The 25921-nt window shown below is 45.3% G+C and overlaps 1 protein-coding gene across 5 annotated transcripts in view; it reads left to right on the top strand.

Moving 5' to 3' along the window:
* Nucleotides 1–1750: 1750 nt before the first annotated feature.
* Ezh1 (enhancer of zeste 1 polycomb repressive complex 2 subunit) overlaps nt 1751–25921 on the top strand; it is a 36605-nt gene continuing 12434 nt past the window's right edge. For 3 of the 5 annotated variants that reach the window (XM_041643915.1, XM_041643912.1, XM_041643917.1), the window contains exons 1-10: nt 1751–1832; nt 11877–11944; nt 13448–13568; nt 13689–13817; nt 16511–16630; nt 17834–17954; nt 20104–20280; nt 21368–21470; nt 22102–22265; nt 22645–22736. In XM_041643915.1, coding sequence (XP_041499849.1) covers nt 13452–13568; nt 13689–13817; nt 16511–16630; nt 17834–17954; nt 20104–20280; nt 21368–21470; nt 22102–22265; nt 22645–22736 — 1023 coding nt within the window. In that variant the 5' untranslated portion in view covers nt 1751–1832; nt 11877–11944; nt 13448–13451. Of the gene's footprint in view, nt 1833–2205; nt 2225–11876; nt 11945–13442; nt 13569–13688; nt 13818–16510; nt 16631–17833; nt 17955–20103; nt 20281–21367; nt 21471–22101; nt 22266–22644; nt 22737–25921 lie in introns of those variants that run through there. The other 2 variants (XM_041643913.1, XM_041643914.1) reach the window with 2 other exon arrangements.

Genomic DNA, 25921 nt, shown 5'->3' with positions numbered 1-25921 from the left:
AAAAGATTAATTGAGGTCATGTATTTTTGCCAAGGACATACAGAAGTGAATTTGTGCCCTCTTGAGACATACTGCTGAAGCTGGCAAGATGGCTTAGGGGGCAAAGGCACTTGTTACCAAGCCTGACCTGATGACCTGAGATCCATCTCTAGGACCCACATAGTGGAAGCATAGAAACAACTGCTGAAGAAGTTGTTCCAAAGGAGTAAGTACCATGCACAAACACACAAATAGAAAAAAATAACATTTTTTTTTTCGAGACAGGGTTTCTCTGTGGCTTTGGAGCCTGTCCTGGAACTAGCTCTTATAGACCAGGCTGGTCTCGAACTCACAGGCCTGCCTCTGCCTCCCGAGTGCTGGGATTAAAGGCGTGTGCCACTGCCGCCCGGCAACATATTTTTTTTTTTTTTAAATAAACCTACTAAGGATTTCTCTCATCCCTAGTGATTGGTGTTTCTCACCTCTAAAGTTACAATTTCCCTCTTGTAATATTAATCATCTTTGCCAGGTGGTAGTAGCACACATCTTTAATCCCAGCACTCTAGGGGCAGAGGCAGGTGGATCTCTGTGATTTCCAGGCCAGCCTGGTCTACAGAGGGCGTTCCAGGCCAGGCTCCAAAACTACACAGAAAAATCCTGTCTCGAAAAAAAAAAATCTTCTAGAGAGGTTTAAAAGAAATTATTGAATCTAGATGTAGTAATGCGTGCCTTTAAGCCTAGCCTTTAATATATTTGTAGTATTTTGCTTTTCTGTATGTCTGTGCACCACTTGTGTGCCGCTAACTGGAGGCCAGAAGAAGGTGTTGAAACCCCTGGGCCTGGAATTGCAAATGGCTGTGAGCCTGGGTACTGTGGGTGCTGGGAATTGAACCTGGGTCCTTTAGACAAGCAGTGTTCTGGGCTGGAGAGATGGCTCAGAGGTTAAAGATGCTGACTATTCTTCCAGAGGTCCTGAGTTCAAGTCACAGCAACCACATGGTGGCTCACAACCATCTACAATGAGATATGGTGCCCTTTTCTGGCCTGCAGTCATACATGGGGGCAGCACATTGTATTGTATACATAATAAATAAAATCTTTTTTTTAAAATATTTATTTATTTATTTATTTATTATATATACAACATTCTGTCTTGTGTATGTCTGCAGGCCAGAAGAGGGCACCAGACCTCATTACAGATGGTTGTGAGCCATCATGTGGTTGCCGGGAATTGAACTCAGGACCTTTGGAAGAGCAGGCAATGCTCTTAACCACTGAGCCATCTCTCCAGCCCATAAATAAAATCTTTAAAAAAAAAGAAAAAGAAAAGAAAAGCAGTGTTCTTAACCCCCGATCCAACGCTCCAGCTCTGTGGGGAAATATGTTGATACAAGGTTATATATTAAGTGAAGGGGAGACTGACAGAAATAGGGCAATCGAGTAGGAATAAAGCAAGAACTTAGAGTCCATTGGTATTTGTGGGGTGTGTGTAGGTAGATGGGAGGCATCAGAATGAAGACATTTTAGGCTGGCTTCAAAAACTTAATACGACTTGTCTAAACCGGGGATGGTGCGCTGCTGAATAACGTCTTCAAAAAGGTATCCGTGGTTCCAGGATGATTTGCTATCCTCTGACAGCGCCACCTAGGAACGTGTCGGGCTAGCGCGGCACGGACTTAGCCAAACACACACCTGCGATGAAGGGAGCCCAGGTGACCCACGCGCTGAATGCGCACGCGCCAAGGAGGTGGGGGGGAGGGGTTGGGGGGTGCGCGAGGCGGGGCCGCGGCGCAGGGGCGTGGCCGTAGCGCGCAGGCGTTCTAACTGCGGGTTCCTGCGTCTCAGGATGGAGGGTAAGTGAGTAAACAAGCCCTGGCTGGGCGGTGGGGCTCGGTCTCTGCGTGCTGCGGCGCCGGGTTCTCAGGGCAGAAGAGGCGGAGGGATGAGGGGATTGAGAGGAAGCCGAGGGCACACTATTGCCTGGCCCGGGGGCAGCGCGACTAAGGGTGCCGTCGCGAATGTGCTGGCACCCCGGCGAGCGCGTGCTGGGCTGCTGGGGGCCGTGTTGCGGAGGAGGCGCGCCGGGGGCGGGCCCGGCTGGTGTGGCTCGCTGGAGTCTGGGTGGGTCGTGGCGTCTGCCGCGCACCCGGACTCTAGTCACCAGGAGGGCCAGAGGCCCGGGTTGAGCTTGCGCTGGCTTTGGGTGATGTTGAGGAGGGGTTGGCCAGGCCGAGACAACGGCGAGGTGAGCGAAGCTCTTAAGGCGCCCAAGTGTAAGGGTTAGAGATTCCTAGGGTCGCGCGGCCCTCCACAGCATCTTGTCCCTGGTCTAATCCGCCTCCCACCAGTTCCGGGTTTTAGTGAAGATTCACCATCAAACTGGGGTTGTCTCTCCCGTCCCCAGAATTTCTCTGGAGAATCAAAACGATTTAGATGAATATAAAAGGCAAGGTGTTGTATTTAGAACATACTTGTTAGAAAGTAAATGTGGAACACAACTTTAGAGGAATCTGTTCTATTATTTTATGAGCGTGAAGGTTTTGCCTGTGTGTATGTGTGTGCACTAGGTGTGTGCCTGGTACCAGAGATAAGAAGTGGGCATTGAATCCCTTGGAATTGGAAGTTATGTACCATGGTGGTGCAGGGACCTGAACCCGTGTTCTCTGCAAGAGCAACAAGTGTTCCTAACCGCTCAGCCATCTTTCCAGCCTGTGGGATGAACTTATTTTGGTGAAAAAAAAAAAAAAAAACCACTGAGATGATGTAGGTGGTGGGACACAAAGAAGAAAACGGATGCAGATGGATGTTAGCTTTGGGGGATGGGAGATAAGGAAGGGGTATTGAATGTTTTTCCAGCCTGAGAAGCTATGCACTCTGCCAGAACTTTGTTGTTTTTGAGAAACCTATTTTCGGCCGTGGAAACCCAGGCGTGAAACCGCACAGGAGATGATCAGCTTCCATGGGACCAGGTGTATGTTAGGAGTGAAGAATTTAATAGCATAGAAGCGTGAAATCTGGTTGTGATGACGTGGGCCTCGAATCCCTGCACTTGAACCGAAGGAGGGGTGAGAGTTCAAGGCCAGCCTTGTTAAGGCTAGCCTGGCTTTCATAAAACCTTGTCTCAAGACAACCACAAAAATATGTAAACATAGCCGGGCAGTGGTGGCGCACGCCTTTAATCCCAGCACTCGGGAGGCAGAGGCAGGCGGATCTCTGTGAGTTCGAGACCAGCCTGGTCTAGTTCCAGCTAGTTCCAGGACAGGCTCCAAAGCCACAGAGAAACCCTGTCTCGAAAAAGCCAAAAAAAAAAAAAATATGTAAACATGGAAGAACCATCTGTAAAAACGCAGCATTGAATGGGATATGGTGCCACACCTTTAATCCGAGCACTGGTGGTGGTCTGTGGCAGAGGCAGACGAATGCCAGTTCAAGGATAACCAGAGCATTATAGTGAGAATTTGTCTCAAAAGAAAACAAATGCAATAATGTTATTGTCAAGATTTATGTTTGGGGCTGCACTTCATCACACACCCCTTTGATCCCAGCATTTGGGAGGCGGAGGCAAGTAGATCTCTTGAGTTCCAGAGCAGCCTGGCCTACACAGAGGTCCAGGACAGTGGCTGTCATGCAGAACAATTCTGTCATGAAAACAAACTTTTTTTTTAAAAAAAAAAAAAAAAAAAAAAGGTCTGGGCTGGAGAGATGGCTCAGAGGTTAAGAGAACTGACTGTTGTTCTGGAGGTCCTGAGTTCAATTCCCAGCAACCTCATGATGGCTCACAACCATCTATAATAAGATCTTGTGCCCAGAACACTATATACATAATAAATAAAATTAAAAAAAAAAGGTTTATGCTTACTATGTGTGAAAGACCTGGGTAAATCCAGACCTCCCCAGCAGGAAGAAAATAGCCAAAAATCCAAGCAGGAAGAGAAGAATCAAAAATCTAGGATTAGCCAGTTTAGTGACTGTTTCAGGAACTAGCTGAAGATAAAGTTAGATTGTAATCTTGAGAATAATCTTAAAAAACAGGGAGTTTCCCCCTTGTGATTGTCATTGTAATGTGTTTGAAGAACTAGCTGATTATGACCTTGGGAGTGGTCCTGAGAGGCAGGGGGTTGCCCCCTTGTAATCTTCACTGGTATTTTCGGAATTTTTTGTGACACACTCCCTGCCAATTCCAGATCACTGGGCTGTGGTTTCTTCCTTTAAAAATCGCTTCTCCTGGTCACTCGGGGTCGAACTCTTCCCCCTGCATGGGTTATGAGTCTCGGCCCCAGTGCACTGGTTCCCGTCTCATCTCAGCAATTAAAGCCTCGTGTGTTTGCAGCAAGGATGATCTCTCGTGAGTTACTGGGGGGGTGGGGGTGTCGTGTTCTCCCGGGACTTGAGTGAGAGTCTCCCCACACCGGGGGTCTTTCATGTGTATTACAGACCTTGTGAATCAACCTAAAGAGATGTTTGTGTGTTTTACTTACCCTTGTAGCCAGCACCTGGTGAGTGCCTGCTACACTGTGTATTGAGTACATAGACAATGAGAAAATCCGTGTTCCCAGTTCTGCCACTGACAGGCACACGCAGGCCGGTCACGCAACTTGACGCAGAAAGCACTGTTTTCAAACTGAAGTGTAAAATATCTCTCTGTGATGCTGGTTACAGCGCTAGACTGGGGAGCCTGGAATTCACGTTGAAATCTTACTTTCAGAAAGCCTTGTGCAGTGGTGCTTTATAGTGTGAGATTGGGGGGATGACTCAGGAAGGAAAGCCTGGCAGGGACCGGAGGTCTGTGTTAGAGTGCCCAGCTCCTGGATTTGATCCCCAGCACTTCAAACAACAAACAGACCCAAGCCTGCTGCTAAAAAAATGCTTCCATTCTGTAAAGCCCCAGATTATTTTGTTTGTTTTCTTTTTGTGCATGTATGTGTCAGGTTCTTGCCTTTTGTTTCATAGGTCATGTCCTTAGGCTCATGGGTTTCGTTTCTTTTCTTTTTCTTTTCTTTTCTTTTCTTTTCTTGTCTGTCTGTCCTTCTTTCTTTCTTTCTTTTTTTTTTTTTTTTTTTTGAGACAGGGTTTCTTTGTGTAACAGCCCTGGCTGTCCTAGAACTCACTCTGTAGACCAGGCTGGCCTCAAACTCAGAGATACACTTGCCTCTGCTTCCCAAGTGCTAGGACTAAAGGTGTGTACTCCAACATACCCAGGTTGAGATCCTGTTTTTGTTTTTGTTTAGTTTTGTTTTAAAGATTTACTTATTATGTATACAATGTTCGACCTGTGTGTATACCTGCAGGCCAGAAGAGGGCACCAGATCTCATTACAGATGGTTGTGAGCCACCATGTACTTGCTGGGAATTGAACTAAGGACCCTTGGTAGAGCAGCCAGTGCTCTTAACTGCTGAGCCATCTCGCCAGCCTGGCAAATTGTTGTTGTTATTGTTATTATTATTATTATTTTGGTTTTTCAAGACAGGGTTTCTCTGTGTAGTCCCGGCTGCCCTGGAACTCACTCTGTAGACCAAGCTGGCCCTGCACTCACGAGATCCTGTTTTTCAAAAGTAACAATAGAGGCCTGTTCTCAGTAACTAACCTTATCATATGTAATTACTTTGGAGGAGTAGATGAATGTTATGGTGTCAAACCTTTTGACCTTACTACTTGACACTGTCATCTATAAACAAGTTGGGTTCATTCATAACTATCCTGAAATGCAGACAACCTTTGGGCCATAGGTTGGACACACCTAGATAAATACAAAATGTGCTTACTATTATAATTAAAGGTTCTGTTCCATTGTGTTCCTTGTCTCGGGGCTAATTTTCATATGTTAATAAAGTTGAGAATCACCAGAATGACTCCAGTACACACACACACACACACACACACACACACACACACACACATTCTGTGCAGGGTAGGTTTAGCCCTACTTCCCATTTCCATTATGAATTGAGAATGAGAGAAGAAGGAGCTGGAGAGATGGCTTTTGTAGAGGCTTCTGATTTAGTTCCTAGGACCCACATGAGCCATAACTCCAGTTTCAAGGGATCCAGCACTGTCTTATGAATTCTTTTTTTTTTTTTTTTTTTGGTTTTTCGAGACAGGGTTTCTCTGTGGTTTTGGAGCCTGTCCTGTAACTAGCTCTTGTAGATCAGGCTGGTCTCGAACTCACAGAGATCCGCCTGCCTCTGCCTCCCGAGTGCTGGGATTAAAGGCGTGCGCCACCACCGCCCGGCTTGTCTTATGAATTCTTAGGGCACCAGTCTCTCCCATGGCACATATATGTACTACATGTACATGTAGAACAACCATGAATAAAATTTATATTAATTAAAAAGATGGAAAAATTTAAAAGCTGTAGTGCTGTATGGCTCCAAAGCTGTGCTTACTTTGCTTATGAACTGGATTATTAAAATAGTGAAAGGCCAGATGTGGTCTTTGCAGGGTTATGTGTCTCCATTTTTCTTCTGTGGCAGGTTGTGTGGTAACCACGTGTTTCACTTTGCCCTTTGTTTTTCTTTGTGTGCACACTTGAGGTCAGAGGGCATCTTTCTGGAGGAGTTTTCTCTCCACCTTGTTGGTTCGGTGGTGAAACTTGGGTTGTCAGGCTTGGCAGCAAGCACCTTTACAAACGTTGTATTCCTATCTGCAGTGTGAGAGCTAAGATTTATTTTTATTTTTAACTGTTTGTGTGTGCGTGTGAGTGCAGGTGTCCTTGGAGGCCAGAAGAGGGTGTCAGATCTGGAGCTGGAGTTAGAGGTGGTTGTGTGGGTGCTGAGAACTGAACTCAGGACCTCTGAAAAAGCAGCAGATGATGGGGGAGGGGGGACACGTGTGCACGCTTTTAATCCCCACACTCAAGAGGCAGAGGCAGGCCTGGTCTCTGAGTTTCAGGACAGCCAAGACTACACTGAGAAACCCTGCCTTGAAAAACCAAAAACCAAACAAACAAACAAAAAGGCAGCAAATGGTCTTAGCCGCTGAGCCACAGCCCTAGCCCTAGCCCTTTATTGTGTTTCATTTGCATTAATATGTTGGGTTCTTTGTGCATCTGATTGAAATGCTGTTCTTTGTTGAGTTTTCCTCCAGAACTGACGTTAAACGTTAATTATATGAAGACTGAAGCCCCAACCAGAGTGTTTTGTGCTGTCTTCTGTGTGCAATGACAATAATGAAAGGCTTCTGATACCTAACTGAAATTACAAGTGGTGATTGACGTATACAAATAACTATAGAAAGCACTAATAGAAACATTTTTAATGCCCTATCTCCTTTCCCAAGATGGATGATACCATAAATCTCCAAACCTGTTCCAAATGCTCAGTTGTTCATTTGCTTTTCTTTTTTTCTGACTTTGTTGTGATAACCACTAAGTCCAGTCCAGCTGCTATGCTATCATGTAGCTGTACTTCAAGTGTTGTGTTTTGTTTTTAATTTTACCTTTATTTTATGGGTGCTTTGTCTGGTGCCTGTGCAGGCCAGAAAAGGGCAGCAGATGTCCTGGGACTGGAGTTAGAGATGGTTGTGAGCCACCATGTGGGCTCTGGGAATAGGACTCGGGTCCTTTTGAACAGCAGCCAGTGCTCTTAACTGCTGAGCGTCTCTCCAGCCCTTCGAGTGTTTTGTGTTCCTCAGTCATACTTGTGTCCCCGTACAGGATTTTCCATTTCTTTCTACATTCTGCCGAAAAAACGTTTAGAGAGATAGAAGACCCATTAAGAAGCCAAGTGAAATAAATACTGGCTCACGGAAACTCAGATATCACATAAATTGTAAAAGGAGGAAGTGTGATTTATTTTGCATAATGATTAGTTAAAACTTAGGAGAATTTTCATGTGTGTGTGTGTGTGTGTGTGTGTGTGTATACTCCTTGCCAAATAAAACACTTGACAAAAATTAGAAGTGGTAACTTAATTGTTGGATTAATCTATTACTGTCATCTCTTATGTAGGAGACAGCATTTCAGTTAAGGCCTCTTCCTTAATGAAAATAATGCATTTCCTCTAAGAAATCTAAACAATATACCACCATACTACAGCCAGCACTCCCACCCCCACCCCTTGGCCCCACAGCCATCGCTCCCACCCCCACCCCCTGGTACCACAGCCATCGCTCCCACCCCCACCCCCTGGCACCACAGCCAGCACCCCCACCCCCACCCCCACCCCCTGGCACCACAGCCATCGCTCCCACCCCCACCCCCTGGCCCCACAGCCATCGCTCCCACCCCCTGGCACCACAGCCATCGCTCCCACCCCCACCCCCTGGCACCACAGCCATCGCTCCCACCCCCACCCCCTGGCACCACAGCCATCGCTCCCACCCCCACCCCCTGGCACCACAGCCATCGCTCCCACCCCCACCCCCTGGCACCACAGCCAGCGCCCCCACCCCCACCCCCTGGCACCACAGCCATCGCTCCCACCCCCACCCCCTGGCACCACAGCCATCGCTCCCACCCCCTGGCACCACAGCCATCGCTCCCACCCCCACCCCCTGGCACCACAGCCATCGCTCCCACCCCCACCCCCTGGCACCACAGCCATCGCTCCCACCCCCACCCCCTGGCACCACAGCCATCGCTCCCACCCCCACCCCCTGGCACCACAGCCACTATCTCATTACCACCACCTTAAGTAAGCACTGTCAGCAGCCTTGGTCCAGTAAGTTCTTCCCATTACTGATCTCCAGTTTCAGCTGGATAAGGTGGTCTGTTCTGAGCTTACTATTTCAAAGTATTGAGTGTTTGTTCCTATAATCCTTACATTTGGAAGGCTACTTTGGAAAAATCTTGAGTTCAAAGCCAACCTGTGTTACAAAGCAAGACCTGTCTTTGGTGTGTGTGTGTATATACAATATTTTGTCTGTGTGTATGCTTGCAGGCCAGAAGAGGGCACCAGACCCCATTACAGATGGTTGTGAGCCACCATGTGGTTGAACTCAGGACCTTTGGAAGAGCAGGCAATGCTCTTAACCTCTGAGCCCTTTGTTGTTTTTAGTAGAGGATGTGTTCAGGAGGGGAGGAAAGATGGCTGAAGAATGAAAACAGTGAGAAAACTACTTTTGTTAAAGGAGGCTGTGGTGTCTCATCGAATTGTAAATTAGGTCTAGGGTTTCTGCCTTAGCCAGTCCCGTCTGGGTTGAAGTAGTTCTTCATTTTGTGGAGCAAGCTGTTACTTAGTTTGTTCAGGGCAGAAGGGATGAACCACGTGTGATGACTCACACTTACAGTCCTACACTTGTGAGGTGGAGGCAGAAGAACCTGGAACTCCGAGAGTCACCCTTAGCTACATAGGGAGTCCAAGGACAGCCTGGATTATGTGAGATTTTGTCTCAAAAAATAAAATCAAAAAAAGTAGATCAACTTAGGGTGTCAACAGTTGAGAACCAGGCAGTCAACCTGTGCTGAAGTCAGTGCCTTTAAGGAATTAGATGCTGGAGATTTCAGATGGGGGACTCTAGAGTTGTCAGAATGTCCATAATTCAGCTAGAGATAAACCCAAACTTGAAAATGATGTGCTGTTTCTTCTTTATATCCCAGTCTTTAGGAGACAGAGGCAGGCAGATCTAAGGTCAGGGCCAGCCTGGACCTACAGCCAGGGCTACAAGAGAGACCCTGTCTCAAACAGCAAAACAAAATAGGTGATTTGGAAAAATTTTGAACTTTAAGAGACTATAGTGAACTTCATGAGAAGTGGGGAAAAAATCACAACATGTAAAATCCTTAAATAAAATTTTATTGATTTAGCAGGTTGATGGTAGCACGTCCCTTTAATCCCAGCACTCGGAAGACAGGGAGACAGAGGCTGGTGGATCTCTTGTGAATTTGAGGCCAGCCTGGTCTCCAGAGCTAGTTCCAGAACAGCCAGGATTACACAAAGAAACCCTGTTTTGAAAACAAACAAACAAATAAAACATTGGCTTTAAATTTTGCCTGGAATTGAAGAGATGCTCGCTGCTCCTGCAGAGGACCTGAGTTTGGTTCCCAGCACCCACATTGAGTGGCTTATGTTCACTTGTACCTCCAGCTTCAGGGGATCCAAAACTCCTTGCCAGTATGAGGACCTGCACACCTGTTGTGTGTACTCATACAGACCCATAAATAGAAATAACTCTTAAGGGGCAGGCAAGATGGTGCGTGGTTAAGAACACTAACAACCCTTTAGGAGGACCTGAATTCAGTCTCCTGTACCCAAACCAGGTGGCTCACAACCACCTGTAACTCCAGCTCCAGGGATCTGTCTCCTTCTGTGGGCACCACATGCACATGTACAACCACTCCCCCACTTACATAATTGGAAATTAAATAGAAAACCTTAAAAATAAAAATTACACAAATAGTAGAACAACTACTAGCATTACTTGTATTGATGTACACCTTATTAGTCCCAGCACTTTTTTATTTAATATATTTTTTTAAAAGGTGTCCAGGATGGCCTCCAAGAAGCAAGGTTGACCTGTAACTTTAGGCTTTGTTTCATAAAGCTGGATGTGGTGGTGGACACCTAAAATCCCAGCCCTGTTGAGACTAAGGCAGGAGAATCAAGAGTTCGAGGCCAGTCTAGACTACGTAAGACTACATACCACACTACTCTCTCCCACGCACATTCTGAAACCTCATATTAGCTCTCCTTGAAATGGTTTTTGAGACTTAAAATGTTTGGCTAAGTGAATAGAAGTAGTTCTCGGGGCTGGAGAGATGGCTCAGAAGTTAAGAGCACTTGCCCGTTCAGACTGCCTGGGTTGGACTCCCAGCTCCCACATGGTGCCTCACAAGCATCTGAAATTCCAGCCAGAGGGATCTGGACAGTGCACACACATGGTGTATTTACATACTTGTAGACAAAACAGTCATACACATAAAATGAAATTAACTAAATCTTAGAAAAAAGAAGTAGGTCTCTAACAAGCTTAACTAGTTAATAGTAGAGTAAGATTAGATTTTATTGACTTGTACATAAATTTAATGTTTTAGGTCTACCTGCTGGCTAAACTTAAAAAAAAATAGGTAAGAAATTAGAAGCTTGGGGATTATGGAAAAAGACGTCATTGGAAGGATAGAATTTTTTTTTTCTTCAGTTTTTCGAGACAGGATTTCTCTGTGGCTTTGGAGCTTGTCCTGTAACTAGCTCTTGTAGACCAGGCTGGCCTCGAATTCACAGAGATCTGCCTCCCGAGAGCTGGGATTAAAGGCGTGCGCCACCACCGCCCAGCTAGGTTAGAATTTTTTTTTTTGTTTTGTTTTTTTTTGTTTTTCGAGACAGGGTTTCTCTGTGGTTTTGGAGCCTGTCCTGGAACTAGCTCTTGTAGACCAGGCTGGTCTCGAACTCACAGAGATCCGCCTGCCTCTGCCTCCCGAGTGCTGGGATTAAAGGCGTGCGCCACCACCGCCCGGCTAGAATTTTTTTAATAAAAAATTTCTTTCATGTGTATGGTGGCTTTGCCTGCATGTGTGTCTACGTACCAGGTGTGCTTTGGTGCCCATGGAGGTCCTCTACAAGAGCAGAGCTAACTCTCGACTCAGGAGGATAGAGTTTTGAATATAAGTGACTTTCTAAATAGTTTCAAGCATCTAGCTGGGTGGTGGTAGCCTTTAATCTCAGCACTCAGGAGGCAGAAGCAGATGGCTCTCTGTGAGTTCAAGGCTCCTGGTCTACAACCCAGTTCTGGGACAGCCTGAACTGATATACAGAGAAACACTGTCTCCAAAAACAAAACAAAACAAAAGGTGTCAAACATTTTTTACTATTTGATTTAGTATGCAGAATGGTAGCAGAGACCCTGAAGTCTTCTAGTTCTGGGGAGCATCCTGCCCAGGGACTTAGTGCTTGAGCATGCTGCACCGATTCAATAAATTCAGTTTTTATTCTCTTGCAAAACTGAAAACTTCTTTTACCCCTAGGTCTTGCAGTTCATTTGAAGAACAGAGGCACATTATAAAATCCAACATTTCCAGCTGCATTCCGTGAGGTAAGTAGAGCATATCACACTAAATCCTCTAAATATTCAACTGTCGTTCAACCCCTACCATCAAAAGAAAGTTACAGTGTAGTCAGTGTCTGTAGGTCTGCTGCTGACTTGCAGATGAGATTATTCTGGTGTCATGGTGTAGTTTAGATAGTTTGTACTGTAGGCAGATCTTCTAATAAACTTGTGAGATGAACTTGGATTTGGTTAAAACATTCCCCCTCTCTTTGGGGCTGGAGAGATGACTCAGCTGTTAAGAGCTCTGGCTGGTCTGCTAGAGGACCTGGTGTCAATTCCCAGCACCCACATGGCAACTTACAACTGTCTGTAACTCCAGTTCCATCCAGTTCCAGGGAATCTGACACCCTCAAACAGACCCAACCACAATGCACAGAAAAAAAATAAATCATAAAAAATTTCCTCTTTTCTTTTTAAGAGATTTGTTTATTTATGTGTATGAGTGTTTTGCCTGCATGTCTTTGCCTTGGAGGCTAGAAGAGGATGTTGGATCCCATGGAACTGGAATTGCAGGTAGCTAGTTGTGCTTGTAACTCTAACAGGAGTAGGTTTGGCTCCAGCATTCATATCAACTGTTCACAACCGCTTGTGTCTCCAGCTTAGAGTCTGAATACTCTGAAAAAACGCAGGCACTAGCACATGCACAGACCCATGCATACATGTAATTAAAAATAATAAGAATAAATCCTTAAACATTTTGAATTTAGTGACTAGGTATCCATCCATGTGTCCAAAACAAATAACTAAATAAATAAGTTCCTAATAACTGTGAGGCAGCCGTATTGATTGCCTTTGCCCGAGTATTGAACTCAGGGTGTTGTTTTTGCCAGGCAAGTATTCTGCCACTGAGCATCATCCTCAGTTTTGTTTTTTGTTACTGTTTTTAGGGTTTTTTTTTTTTGTTTGTTTCTGTTTTTCAAGACCAGATTTCTTGGTGTAGCCTTAGCTGTCCTGGAACTCACTTTGTAGAGCAGACTGACCTCAAATTCACAGAGATCTGCCTGCCTCTGCTTCCTGAGTGCTGGGATTAAAGATGTGCACCACCACTGCCCAGCTTCATTCAGTTTTGATTTTTTGAGACAGGTTTGCTGTGTGGAACAGGCCAGCCTTGAACTCCTGATTCTCCTGCTCTGTCGCCCAAGTGATGATATTACGTTCACTGTAATACCCTACAGTGTTTTTGTTTTTGTTGTGGTGCTGAGGCTAGAACCTAGAGTCACACACATTAAATGGATCTCTGCGAATGAGCCACACTATGCTGCTCCTATACTCGGTGTAAAACAGTCACTAAAGGATGATAGGCGCTCACATTTTTCACTGTTTTCAGTTGAAATTTTAAACTCAGATATTTTGGGTTTTCAGGTGTACATTTTTATACACAAATTTAATGAGAATAGACACATAATTGACCTTATTCATTGAGTTAGAGAATATGTTCCTTTCCATGTAATCAAGTGCTGTGTGTCATATCTGTCTCTCTGAGTCCAGAAAAATGGATATTACAAGTCCCCCAACTTCCAAATGCATCACCTACTGGAAAAGAAAAGTGAAATCCGAGTATATGCGGCTTCGGCAGCTCAAACGGCTTCAGGCAAATATGGGTGCGAAGGTAAAAATGGTTCCCAAGAGCAAGATTGTATGCTCTGTGCATGTCTCCAAAGTACGGGCTCTGGGTTTCTCCTTTGAGACCTGCATTCACTCTTGATGGTCTCTTCCTTGGCTTTGCTAGGCTTTGTATGTGGCAAATTTTGCAAAGGTTCAAGAAAAAACCCAGATCCTCAATGAAGAATGGAAGAAGCTTCGAGTGCAGCCCATTCAGCCGATGAAGCCTGTGAGTGGACACCCTTTTCTCAAAAAGGTACTTTGGGCGTGCTAAGCTGGCCCTCCTTTCTCCTTGGACATGAAGTTATAAATATAGCTTGAAAATTGACCATTTTGACTATTGTCCTCCTCGATTCTTGGATATAATTGTGGCTTTTTCATAGAAAAACAAAAATTTACTGTCTGTTGTCTTGGGTGTTGTGTTCAAGCTAGATGACATCCTGTACTTAGTGTATCTAATGTACTTAGATACTAGGAAACGATCGCCTAGGTAATGGAGAGAAGTGTGCTTACAGAGGGGCTGCCGTACTGTGAACAAATACATTTGTTAATTTATTAAATAGCACATTCTAGCTGGACATAGTGACACATGCTTTCACAACCTATTTCAGGAGGAAAATAAGGAGTTTGAGGTTGGCCTCAGCTACACAGTTAGCTTGAAGTCACCCTGGCTACTGGACAGCCTGTCCTTAAAAGAAAAAAGTAACTGGACAGTGGTGGCGCACGCCTTTAATCCAAGCACTCAGTAGGCAGAAGTCAGTGGAGCTCTGTGTTCGAGGCCAGCCTAGCAAGTTTTGGAACAGCCAGAACTACACAGAGAAACCCTATCTTGAGAAACAAACAACTAAAAAGCATTCTAGCTTTTTAAAGAAGTATCACTTTTCATTTTTTATTGCATGTATTTATTTATTTTGCTCACATACGTGTTTGTGTGTGTGCATGTGCTTGTCATCATGCATAAAGGTCAGTTCTCTTCCACATGCGGGTGCTGCCGGTTGAACTTAGGTCACCGATTTGGTGTCAGCATCTTTACCTAATGAGCTGCCTTGACAGCCCGGTAATATTTTTAAGTACAAAACTCCAATAGTGTAATAAGACCAATGATCCTTCCCTAAACCAGATATGACTCTAATTTGTATACCACTTTGCTTCTCCATGCGAAGGCCCCATCACCTATGCAGCTATATTCAAAATTCAGATCTTTTAGAAAAAAGTCCAGATCTCGTGACCTAGGACTTGAGGGGTCCTTTAGGAGACCCACACTTTGGTTAAAGTGAGCATCTGTTGAGTATGACAAGCATCGGACTGAACTCTGAGGAACACAGATGTGAATAGGAGGAGACAGCTCCTGCTTTCCACAGGTCGTCAGTTTGAAGGTTCCCTTAGGAGCTACTGCCAACACCCTTTATCAGCTTGGTAGCTTAGAAGAATTTAGAAACATGTCTCAGTGGTTAAGAGCACACACTGCTCATGCAGAGGCCCTGAGTTCACTTCCCAGAACCCACTTTGGTGACTCCCAACCCCTGTAACTTTAGCTCCAGGGATCTGATACTTCTAGTCTCTGCAGACACCCACACTGATTTGCACCCATGTATAGACACACACACTCAAGTACATAATTCAAAATAAATCTAAAAAGATTTAAAAGAACTCAGCGATGGTAGTGTAACTCAGGAGAGTGCTTGTTTAGGCGTCTGAAACCTAGGATCTCTCTGTGGGTAACTGGGGTAGGACACTTGTCTGTAATCTTGCCCCTTAAGGGAGGGAAAAGAGAAACCATCAGCCGGGCGGTGGTGGCGCACGCCTTTAATCCCAGCACTCGGGAGGCAGAGGCAGGCGGATCTCTGAGTTCAAGACCAGCCTGGTCTACAAGAGCTAGTTCCAGGACAGGCTCCAAAACCACAGAGAAACCCTGTCTCGAAAAACCAAAAAAAAAAAGAAAAGAAAAAAAAGAGAGAGAGAAACCATCAGGATCTTTTTGGAAGGAAGCTACAGTCTTTCTCCCCCTCCCTCCCTTTTTTGTTTTTTTACTTTTCAAGACAGGTTTTTTTTCTGTGTAACTCTGATTCCTTACCACAGTTCACCAGCTCTAAACAGAGTCCCCCAAAGAGTGTAGATATATTATAAAAGAATCAGAAATGAGCCGTAAATATGATCGCTTTCAGGCTTATTTCTTCTTTCCTATTCCTTGAGTAAACACAGCACATAAAGTCTGTTTCATAACCAAAATATGAATTTACCACAATTCCCTTCATATAAGAAGCTTTGTCTGTCTGTCTCTCTCTCTCTCTCTTTCTTCTTCAAGACAGGATTCTCTGTGTAGCTCTGGTTGTCCTGAAACTCAGTCTGTCAACCAGACTGTCCTCAAACTCAGAGATCCACCTGCCTCTGCCTCTGCCTCCTGAATGCTAAAATTAAAGGCATGTGCCACCACTGCCTGGCTTTACAGGGTGTCTCTTATAGTTTTGTTTTTATTGGTTTTGCTTTCTAGCCTAGCCTGACCTGAAACTCACTGTGTAGCCTAGCCTAACCTCAAACACACAGCAATTCTCCTGTCTCAATGCTAGGATCATAGGAATGGAACCATCACAGCTGGGCTCATAGGCATGGAACCATCTATCACAGCTGGGATCATGGGCATGGAACCATCATCACAGCTGGGATCATGGGCATGGAACCATCTATCACAGCTGGGATCATGGGCATGGAACCATCTATCACAGCTGGGATCATGGGCATGGAACCATCATCACAGCTGGGATCATGGGCATGGAACCATCTATCACAGCTGGGATCATGGGCATGGAACCATCTATCACAGCTGGGATCATGGGCATGGAACCATCTATCACAGCTGGGCTCATGGGCATGGAGCCGTCAGCGGGTTCACAGCTGATTCTGTTTACCTGGGTGCTTACGTTCCTTCTCTGTGTCACTGCTTTTTTTCAGTGTACCATAGAGAGCATTTTCCCGGGTTTTGCCAGCCAGAACATGTTGATGAGGTCTCTGAACACTGTTGCGCTGGTTCCCATCATGTATTCCTGGTCCCCTCTCCAGCAGAACTTCATGGTATGTGTTGGAAACACCGTGGCAATTGTTTAAATTCTCATTTCATGCTGGTCTGTGTCAGTCTCTGAAGATTGTCGGGCATTCCACAAAGCTTGAACCTCCAGAGCAGAGCGTTATTGTAGCTCACTCTAAAATGACATCCATTACAGGCCACCGAGAGCCTCAGCAGGTACAGGCACCTGCCGCCTGCCTGACAGCCTGAGTTGTATCTCCAGGACCCACCGGGGGGAATAAAGAATTGACTCTTGCCAGTTGTCCTTCACCTCCACATATATGTGTCCCACAGCATGCACACTCGCATGTGCACAACACACACAAACACTGCAGGCTGCTCTATCCTGTTAGATTTTGGTGCTCTTTAAAACATACTTCTGGGCTTGGTGTGGTAGCACATGCCTTTAATCCCACCACTAGAGAGGCAGAGGCAGGCAGATCTCTGTGAGTTTGAGGCCAGCCTGGTCTACAGGGCAAGTTTCGGGAAAACCAGGGCTGTTACAGAGAAACCCTGCCTCGAAAGAACCAAAAACCAACCAACCAGACAAACAAAAACCTCTGCTGCTTTTTTTCTTTAATTAATGAGATAAAACAAGACTCCTAATTTTCTTACTACTTTGACCTAACTTTGTAATATTAGTCACAGTTAAATATGGCTGAATCAGACACTTGAGGCTTAAGCAGACTGTCGGCTCTACTGTTGGAGCAGGTCTTTTGGAATCCTCTAACGGCAAGGTGCTATGAAGGCAGTCAAGAGAACAGAGGTGGCTGTGGGTAATGGTGCCTTCATTCAGTCCTTTATCCTCTCTCCAGCTCTGTTACAGCTCTACAAGAGGGGAGTCTTGTAGAACTTGCGAGTGATTTTACCTGATCCTTGGGGATTTAAGAATGACTGGGTTGGCCCTGGGTGTAACTTAGTAATAGAGTATGTGCTTAGCTTTGGTGTATGTCTCAGTTCTCTTTTTTAGTATTATTCATTAATATTGATTAAACTGTTTCTTCCCCTGAGAGTACTGTTGTCCCTTTTGTCTGAGGTTTTGTTGGCAAAACAAAATGGCTAGTCTTTAAAGTGCTTGGAAAGTCTGTGTCCACAGAGGTTTTTTTTCAGGAGACTGGGAGGCCAAGAAAGGACAGCCCAGCACATGTTCCATTAGATAGGAAAGGAGAGACAGGTTGACTTGCGGCATGACTCAATTTGGTTTTCTGCAGGTGGAAGATGAGACGGTTTTGTGCAATATTCCCTACATGGGTGACGAGGTGAAGGAAGAAGATGAGACTTTCATCGAGGAGCTGATCAATAACTACGATGGCAAAGTTCATGGGGAAGAAGGTAGTGGTGCCGGGGTTGCCGGGGAAGACTTTCCCTGCGTGCTGCCATCTTTGCTGTGTCACCATCCCTGGGGATGCTTGCTAAAGAACCTTCCAGTGTCAGAATGTGATTTGGGATTAGAACTTCATATTTAAAATCCCAGTTAAATTGCAGAAGGAGCTGGGTCACCAAAAGAATTACCTAGTAATCAGTGGCTAGGAGAGTGTTTATTGAACAAGTGAATTTAATCTTTGACCTTTTCTGTGAGCCCAACAGAGGCCATTTTGTTTCTCATTTATTTCCCTTTTTTGGAGACCAGCTTGAGCATCTCCTCCGTCATACCACTTTGATCAGGTATCCTCTGGATTTCTCAGAAATTGACTTAAATATCCTCATTTTATAAAAGCAAAGCATTTGAACTTAGTTGTAATTCTTTTGAGATTTATTTTTGTTTTATTTGCCTGTATCTGTGCACCATGTCATGCAGTGCCCAAGGAGGCCAGAAGAAGGCAGTGAATCCCTTGAATTCAAGTTACAGAAGGTTGGGAGCAGTCCTGTGGGTGCTGGGACCTGAGTCCTCTGGGTTGGTCCTCTTAACTAACTTCTGAGGAATTTCTCCAGCCCCCTACTGTAATTCTTTTAAAATTTCATTTTAAAACATTTATTTTGGGGGTGCAGTCCACACATGCCAGAGGTGTATGGAGATCAGAGAGTAGATTTTCTCCTACCATGTGGGCGCTAGGGATTGAGCTCAGGTCATCAGGCTTGGCAGCCTTTACCCAGTGAGCCATCTTGCCAGCTCTTGGTTTTTGGGTTTTTTGTTTTCTGTTTTTCAAGACAGGGTTTCTCAGTAGCTCTGGAGCCTGTCCTGGAACTAGCTCTTGTAGACCAGGCTGGCCTTTACCTCAACAGAGATCTGTCTGCCTCTGCCCCCCCCCCCCCCCCCCCGAGTGCTAGGACTAAAGGCGTGCACCACCACTGCCCAGCTGCTAGCTCTTAGTTTTAATTCTAGAAAAGGTCATCAGTGAATAACAAATAGGAAGAGGGTCTGGGCATGGTGGTACAGTAATTCCAGCGACTCAGGAGGCTGGGGCAGAAGGATTGCAAATTTGAAGCCTGATTAAGGCTAAGAGAGAAAGTTCAATACCAGACTGGGCAACTTAGTGAGACCTTGTCTCAAATCAGAAGAAAAGGCTGGGTGTATAGCTCAGTGGTAGAGGGCATGTCGAGCCCGTCCACAGTCCTGAGTTCAGTTCTCGCTACTAAAGATAGAGTGTGACCAGGAGGGACTCCCCATGAATTTGTCAGCCTGTAGCCCTGCCTACTCTTGACAATTTCGGGTGCTGTTTTGCTAACCTTGTAACATATTATACGTCCACAGCACCCTCTAGTGTTCAAAGACATTCTTGCAGTATAACCATGAGGTATGATTTTGGGAAAAAGTGCTGTCTTGATTAAGAGAAGTCACTGTTGATGCAAGCAAAGTGAATTTTCACTTTGCTGTTATTTTTCTGCCTTCCTTGGGATTGTTGGCACACCTTTTTTGTTGTTGTTGTTCTTTGTTGTTTGGAGACAGGGTTTCTTTGTTTAACTGCTCTGGTGATCCAGAACTCACTTTGAGATCTGCCTGCCTCTGCCTCCTGAATGTTGGGATTAAAGGTGTGTGCCCAGCTTGCTGTTGAGATTTTTGAACCATAATACATTGTTAACAGCGACCACAGATACGAAATATTCCAATAAAAATAAAATCTCTGAGTTTTCTACTAGCCAGCTAACAGTTGCAGTTGTTAGAGCTGATCAAATGATTGAGTTACATCCCTCAATCTCAGGAGTCAGTGTCAGAAAGCCTGCTAAATGCTGGGGATGTGTCTGAGTTGATAGCGCTTGCACTGTGTAAAACCAGACATGATGATACACACCTGCACTCTAGGCTGGCTCGGGGTACAGGAGAACCTGTCTTTTTTTTTTTTTTTTTTTTTTTTTTTTGAGACGGGGTCTCACTATATGGACTCAAACTCATAGAGTTTGCCTCCCAAGTGCTGGGATTAAAGGCGTGCACCACCACACCTGACAAGAAGACCCTGTCTTAAAAGGAAGGGAAAAAGAAACTACCTAGGAAAGTGAATGGAGTACGAGGTGACCCACACTCACCTTTATCCTTGTGTTTTAGAGATGATCCCTGGGTCTGTTCTGATCAGTGATGCTGTCTTTCTGGAGCTGGTGGATGCCCTCAATCAGTACTCAGATGACGAAGAGGAAGGGCACAATGACACCTCCGATGGGAAGCAAGATGACAGCAAAGAAGATCTGCCAGTAACACGAAAGCGGAAGCGCCATGCCATGGAAGGTGCATAGCTCTGCTTCCACAGACGGTTTTGAAATTGACAAGGACAGGGAAGAAGGAAAAACTTAAAGCATATTGCTCTTTAAGGACCATTTATGATTCTCATTGGTCCACTTAAAGGAGAAATACAGTCATTAACTGATCGCTTCAGCTGGCTGTGAACTAGCCGAAGGAGAAAGTAGAAAAACTTCTAGAATAATCATTGCTATTAGTTTCTAATTCTAATGTGTTTGGAAAATCTGGGAAGGTATAAAGGAGAAAATAAAATTACACTACAATCTTGTTACATAGGAGTAATCAGATTTTCGATTCCTTGTAGGTTTTAAATTGTACATGTATAAATCAGCATGCTCATACAAGATTGAGATTGTGTGGGTACATGATACAAACTTTTATCTTCTTAATTTTATGAATATTTTCCATGTTACTAGTATTTAATTCAATATTACTGGACTGCAGAGATAGCTCAGTGGTTCAAGTTCTTGCTCTGCAAGCATGAGGACCAGAGTCCAGATCCCCAGCACCCATGTAGATGCAGGATGGGTCTGTAATTCCAGCCCTTGAAGGTGCAGGCAGGGCGTCCTTAGGACAAACTGGCTGGGGAGACTATGTTCGCAAACTGTGGGCCAGTGGATAAGGTGGAAGAGCAGTAGAGGAAGATGATTCCAGACATTAACCTCAGGACCTGCAGATACATGCGTACCCTCACATGTGCCCACATATGCAAGCATGCACCCATATACATGGTAATACACACCTGGAATCCCACAAACACAAAAGCAAAAGAAGAAACTATTGAATTACTGAATTGCACTATGTTCTTCTGTTGTATGTCGAGGGATAGTATCTTCCTATGAAAAGTTCCAGTGCCAGTCTTGTTCTTTAGCACCGATGTTATGGTGCGATCCATCTCTCTGCAGCTCTTCATGAGCTCCTCCTCCCTTCTGGGTTCTAACGGGGACCGTAGGCTTCGTTATCAATAAGTGGATGTTTGGATGAGCCCGGCGGCTCTTGTCATTGTGCTGTGACAAAGAGAAAAGTTCAGATAGCTCTGTCTACAATCAGGCATTTACTGTCCTTTCCAATTCAGGCAACAAAAAGAACTCCAAGAAGCAGTTTCCAAATGACATGATCTTCAGTGCCATTGCTTCAATGTTCCCTGAGAATGGCGTCCCCGATGACATGAAGGAGAGGTAGGGACAGCTGCTCCGCTTAAGCTTTCGCCAGGGCTGTGGACCAGTTCCTGTCCAAGCTTGGGGTGGGTGGGTTGGTTGGTTGGTTTGATTAATAGAAAGCCCTGTTGATGATAAGTAAGCCATGGTTTGCCTACACTTTCTTGCCTACTTACCTCTCAGTGCCCTTTGCCATGTTAGGGATGATGCTGTGACAGACTCTGAGGACATCTGGGCAGAAGTCTTTTTTTTTTTTTTTTTGGTTTTTCGAGACAGGGTTTCTCTGTGGTTTTGGAGCCTGTCCTGGAACTAGCTCTTGTAGACCAGGCTGGTCTCGAACTCACAGAGATCCGCCTGCCTCTGCCTCCCGAGTGCTGGGATTAAAGGCGTGCGCCACCACCGCCCGGCTGGGCAGAAGTCTTATTCTCTCCTTCTGGGTACTTACTCCAGTGCTATATTCCAGCGCCACCGCCTCCTTACTTTGATACTTACGCCCAGCCCTGCAGAATTACAGTGGTGTATCCACTTGGTCATCCTACCCCACCAAATGTATAGAAACCACCCTTCCTCCCTTGGCCCACCAGGCTTGGATGACAATCCCCTTGCTACAGTGGAGACAGGTTCCCGAGAGGAATTCTCTCTTTTCTTACAGGTATCGAGAGCTGACAGAGATGTCAGACCCCAATGCACTTCCCCCTCAGTGCACACCCAACATCGATGGCCCCAACGCCAAGTCAGTGCAGCGGGAGCAGTCTCTGCACTCTTTCCATACCCTCTTTTGCCGGCGCTGCTTTAAATACGACTGCTTCCTCCATCGTGAGTGCAGCTACAGTGTTTGAAGTGTTCCCCTCCTCCCACTGCCCCAGCTCCTCCCCTGTGCTCTGCTTTATCCTGTGGAGTTCCCAGCTCCTGCTCTGGTGAGGGCTTTACAGAGGGCTGGTTCTGTGAATTTGCTCAGTGACAGTCTGCTGTGGTTTGCATGATAGGTACAGCCTAATAACCAACCATGATTCTCCCTTGGTGCCTCTCTGGCTTTGAAAGGATTATGGTGATATCAGAACTAAATTCTGTGTACTTTGTCAGTCACCTTTTATATGACTTCAACACCTGCTGTAACTTCCTCACTCAGTTTTCCTGCTCCCTCTTTTATCAAATGGACAGAGCCTTGGAAACACTACAGCTTTTTGTCTTTCAGCTTTCCACGCCACTCCTAACGTATATAAACGCAAGAACAAAGAAATCAAGATCGAACCAGAACCATGTGGCACAGACTGCTTCCTTTTGCTGGTAGGTTCTTAAGCTGTTCTGGCATTGTTAACACTGTTTGAAGTTGAGCAGGAAATGGTCCTTGAACTTTCTGTGTCTGGGAACACAAGCTAAGTGAGCCAGTTCACAGCACTGCAGGAGTCTTAAGGAGTTCCCCAGACATGGTAGGATGGTGTAGTCTTCCTGTAAGGGTAATGGAGTAAGACTGGATGAACATTAATAAAGGATTTTCTGCTCTAAATATCACCTACTTAGTCTGAGACTATTGTTACATTCAGAACAAAGAGAGGTGTACATAGGTGTCAGTGCTGGGGTACTTGGGCTTGACCCCCAGTACTATCAAAGAAAAAAATGAAGTGTGTGTGTTTGTGTCCACATGTGTGTCCATCCCCTATATGCACATACTGTCTTTTTTGTTGTCTCTGTAAATACTTAGAACCACAGAAAGAAGAACACATGAAGGGATTGATTCTGTGTCCACCCTCATGACCCTCTCTGATGGACAGGCCTTTTGTGGCTGTATAAATCTCCTGTGTATCTCAGGGGAGTAGATCTGTTATAGTGTGGACCCACATCTGCTTGGTCGTCACACAGAAGTCAATGCTTAGAACATAAGAAAGAGATGGTGGGAAGCTGACTGCATCCTGAGGATATGGGGGCAGGCACCTAAAGACCCCATCTCCAGGTGGTGGCACACGCCTTTAATCCCCTAGTACTTGGGAGGCAGAGTTCCAGACAACCAGTGCTACATAGAAACACTGTCTTGGTAAAACCTTATTTAAAAAAGAGAAAAACCTCTCAGGGAACTCAGGGACACAGAGGGCTTACAGGGAGGGGAAGAAGGAATGGGCAGGAAGGCCATATACTGACTAGAATCTTTGTCATTCAGGCAATATCTTCCTTTTTTTCTCTGACTGGCCCATCTCCGTGGCCTTCAGCCTCCTGATTACCCGTCCATAGAGTTAGTTACATAGGTAGTTAGAGTGCTTCCAACCTTCAGAGTCACCCACACAGTTTCCATGAGGCGATGCCCAGTGCTACACAGATAAATAACATTCTCTGTCCCAGGTATTCTGCAAAGCAAGAGTATTTAGCAGTTAGCATCTTAACCTTTAGAGTTTAGAATGTTGGGCAGAGGAGAGTAAAGTAACTGGGGATACAAAGGGAATGGGAAGTAAACGTGACTCCCAAGGACAGCTGCATAGAAGGGGACCTGTTCACTTCTCTCCTACCAGCCTCCGTTCATTTCCTGCTTCGTTCATTCTGGCTACTAAACGCTAGTGGGGGCAAAGATGGAGGATTGAGGAACAGAAGGTTTTGACATGGTGAAGTATGTGCTGAAGGGGTAGCCAGACATCATTGGTGGCAGGAAATCTGAACAAAGATGTAGAAAGAGAGTAGGTGTAATCAAGGAGACACCATGTAACTGCTGAAGGAGAAAGATGCCAGAACAGACCCTTAACCTGTAAGCCACAGCCTTGTAGTGACACACAGATTAATAGAAATGGGTTAATTTAAGATGTAAGAGCTAGCTAGAAATATGCCTGAGTCATTGGCCAAACAGTGTTTTAATTAATATAGTTTCTGTGTGATTATTTGGGTTGGAGTGGCTGGGAACAAAAGAGCAGTCTTTATTTACAATGGAGGTGGGGTTACTGCCTGAGGATCCCACGTCAGGACCCTCGGAAGCACAAAGGACTTGTATGGGTGGAAAGCAGTAACGGGAGAAGCCAGGTGGTGGTGGCTGGTGGCGCGCGCCTGTAATCCCAGCACTTGGGAGGCAGAGGCAGGCGGATCTCTGTGAGTTCAAGGCCAGCCTGATCTACAAGAGCTAGTTCCAGGACAGGCTCCAAAGCTACAGAGAAACCCCGTCTCAAAAAAAAAAAACGGAAAAAGAAAGAAGGCAGTAACAGGAGGATGTGTGCTGAGTGAGGAATTAGTCATCTGGGGCCTGTGTCCTGTTCTCGCTGACTGGCATGTCTCAGTGGGTCATGGTCTTCTGAGGCTTGTTTCTGTAGTTCTGAAGGCAGACACATTTCAGTCACTTACTCTGCATGTGCCATAGTACGTGTGGAGGTCAGGAGAATTTGAGGCGTTGGTTCTTTCTGACTATGTGAGTCCTAGGGGTGGAACTCAAGTGTTTATGTAGCAAAGTGCTTTTACCCACTGAGCCACCTGCCCGGACATACTGCTTTTAAACCTCAGCAATCTACATGATTTGTGTGAGGTGATGCACAAAACTGAGCAATAATAGGAAACTTTATATATACTGGCGTTATCTGAAGGTCAGCAGATGTTCTCGGGTTCTGTAAATCTACAGTGGGATAATTGCTCGAGGTAACCTTGGAGAGGAGGTGGGTGGGGTATAGTACTAGTCAGAGCAACTTCCAGAGGAGGGTCACTAGTCAGCTGTCCACATAATAGGTTAAGCTCAGGCAAAGGATGTACTACTACCTACATACAATTTCTGCCATCGCTAAAACTGCAGTGGAAAGCCAAGTGCCTTCGGGAACATCTTTAGCAGGGTAATAGAAGGGACATGGCAGCAAACGTTACTTGTTGCTCATCTCAAGTGGGCTGTATGGTTATAGCAAAATAAATTAACTTTCTCCAACTCATGCCTTAAGTCCCCCTGTGTATCAAGCCCTCTGCTGCCCCCTACCATGCGTTGTCTGTTAATCTTTATGATAACTCCCTAAAGTGGAAGAAGTTAGGGGTTTTAAAGTCACATATTTTGCACAGTTTATTAAAAAAGTAAATGTTTATAGCATTTTTGGGATTCAGGCCTTGATCTAAATCATGCCGATGCTTTTTTTAATTATTCCAGGTCTTTCCCCAATGTAATGTCAACATTTTAGCCCTCGACAGGGCGTCCTCCTTCTCAGAGTCACTTTCTGAGAGCCCGCGCTTGTCTGTTCCACTTCGATAGCCAGATGCACACATTCAGACGCGCTGGGCTCTCTTCCCTCAGCTCGTGTTTTCCTTACAGACTGTCTAATCATAACAGGATGTCTAGCCCAGCCAAAGCAAGGCTTCAGAGTGTTAGCTGAGAACTCACTTGTTTGTCTGTTAAACAAGTGCTTCAGTGGAAGGCAGAGGATTTAAGCAGTCTGGAGAGAAACCAATGCTTGTAATTTTTTTTCTTCACTTTTTTTTTTTTTACAGTGCTGAGAATTGAACTTGGATCCTATGCTTGCTAGGCAAGT

This window comes from Microtus oregoni, unplaced genomic scaffold (genome assembly GCF_018167655.1).
Source record: "Microtus oregoni isolate MIOR12 unplaced genomic scaffold, Mior012 000091F_ref0000469, whole genome shotgun sequence".
Taxonomy (NCBI): Eukaryota; Metazoa; Chordata; class Mammalia; order Rodentia; family Cricetidae; genus Microtus; species Microtus oregoni.
Note: the sequence above shows the minus strand (reverse complement) of the source record. Positions and strands in the feature narration are given on the sequence as shown.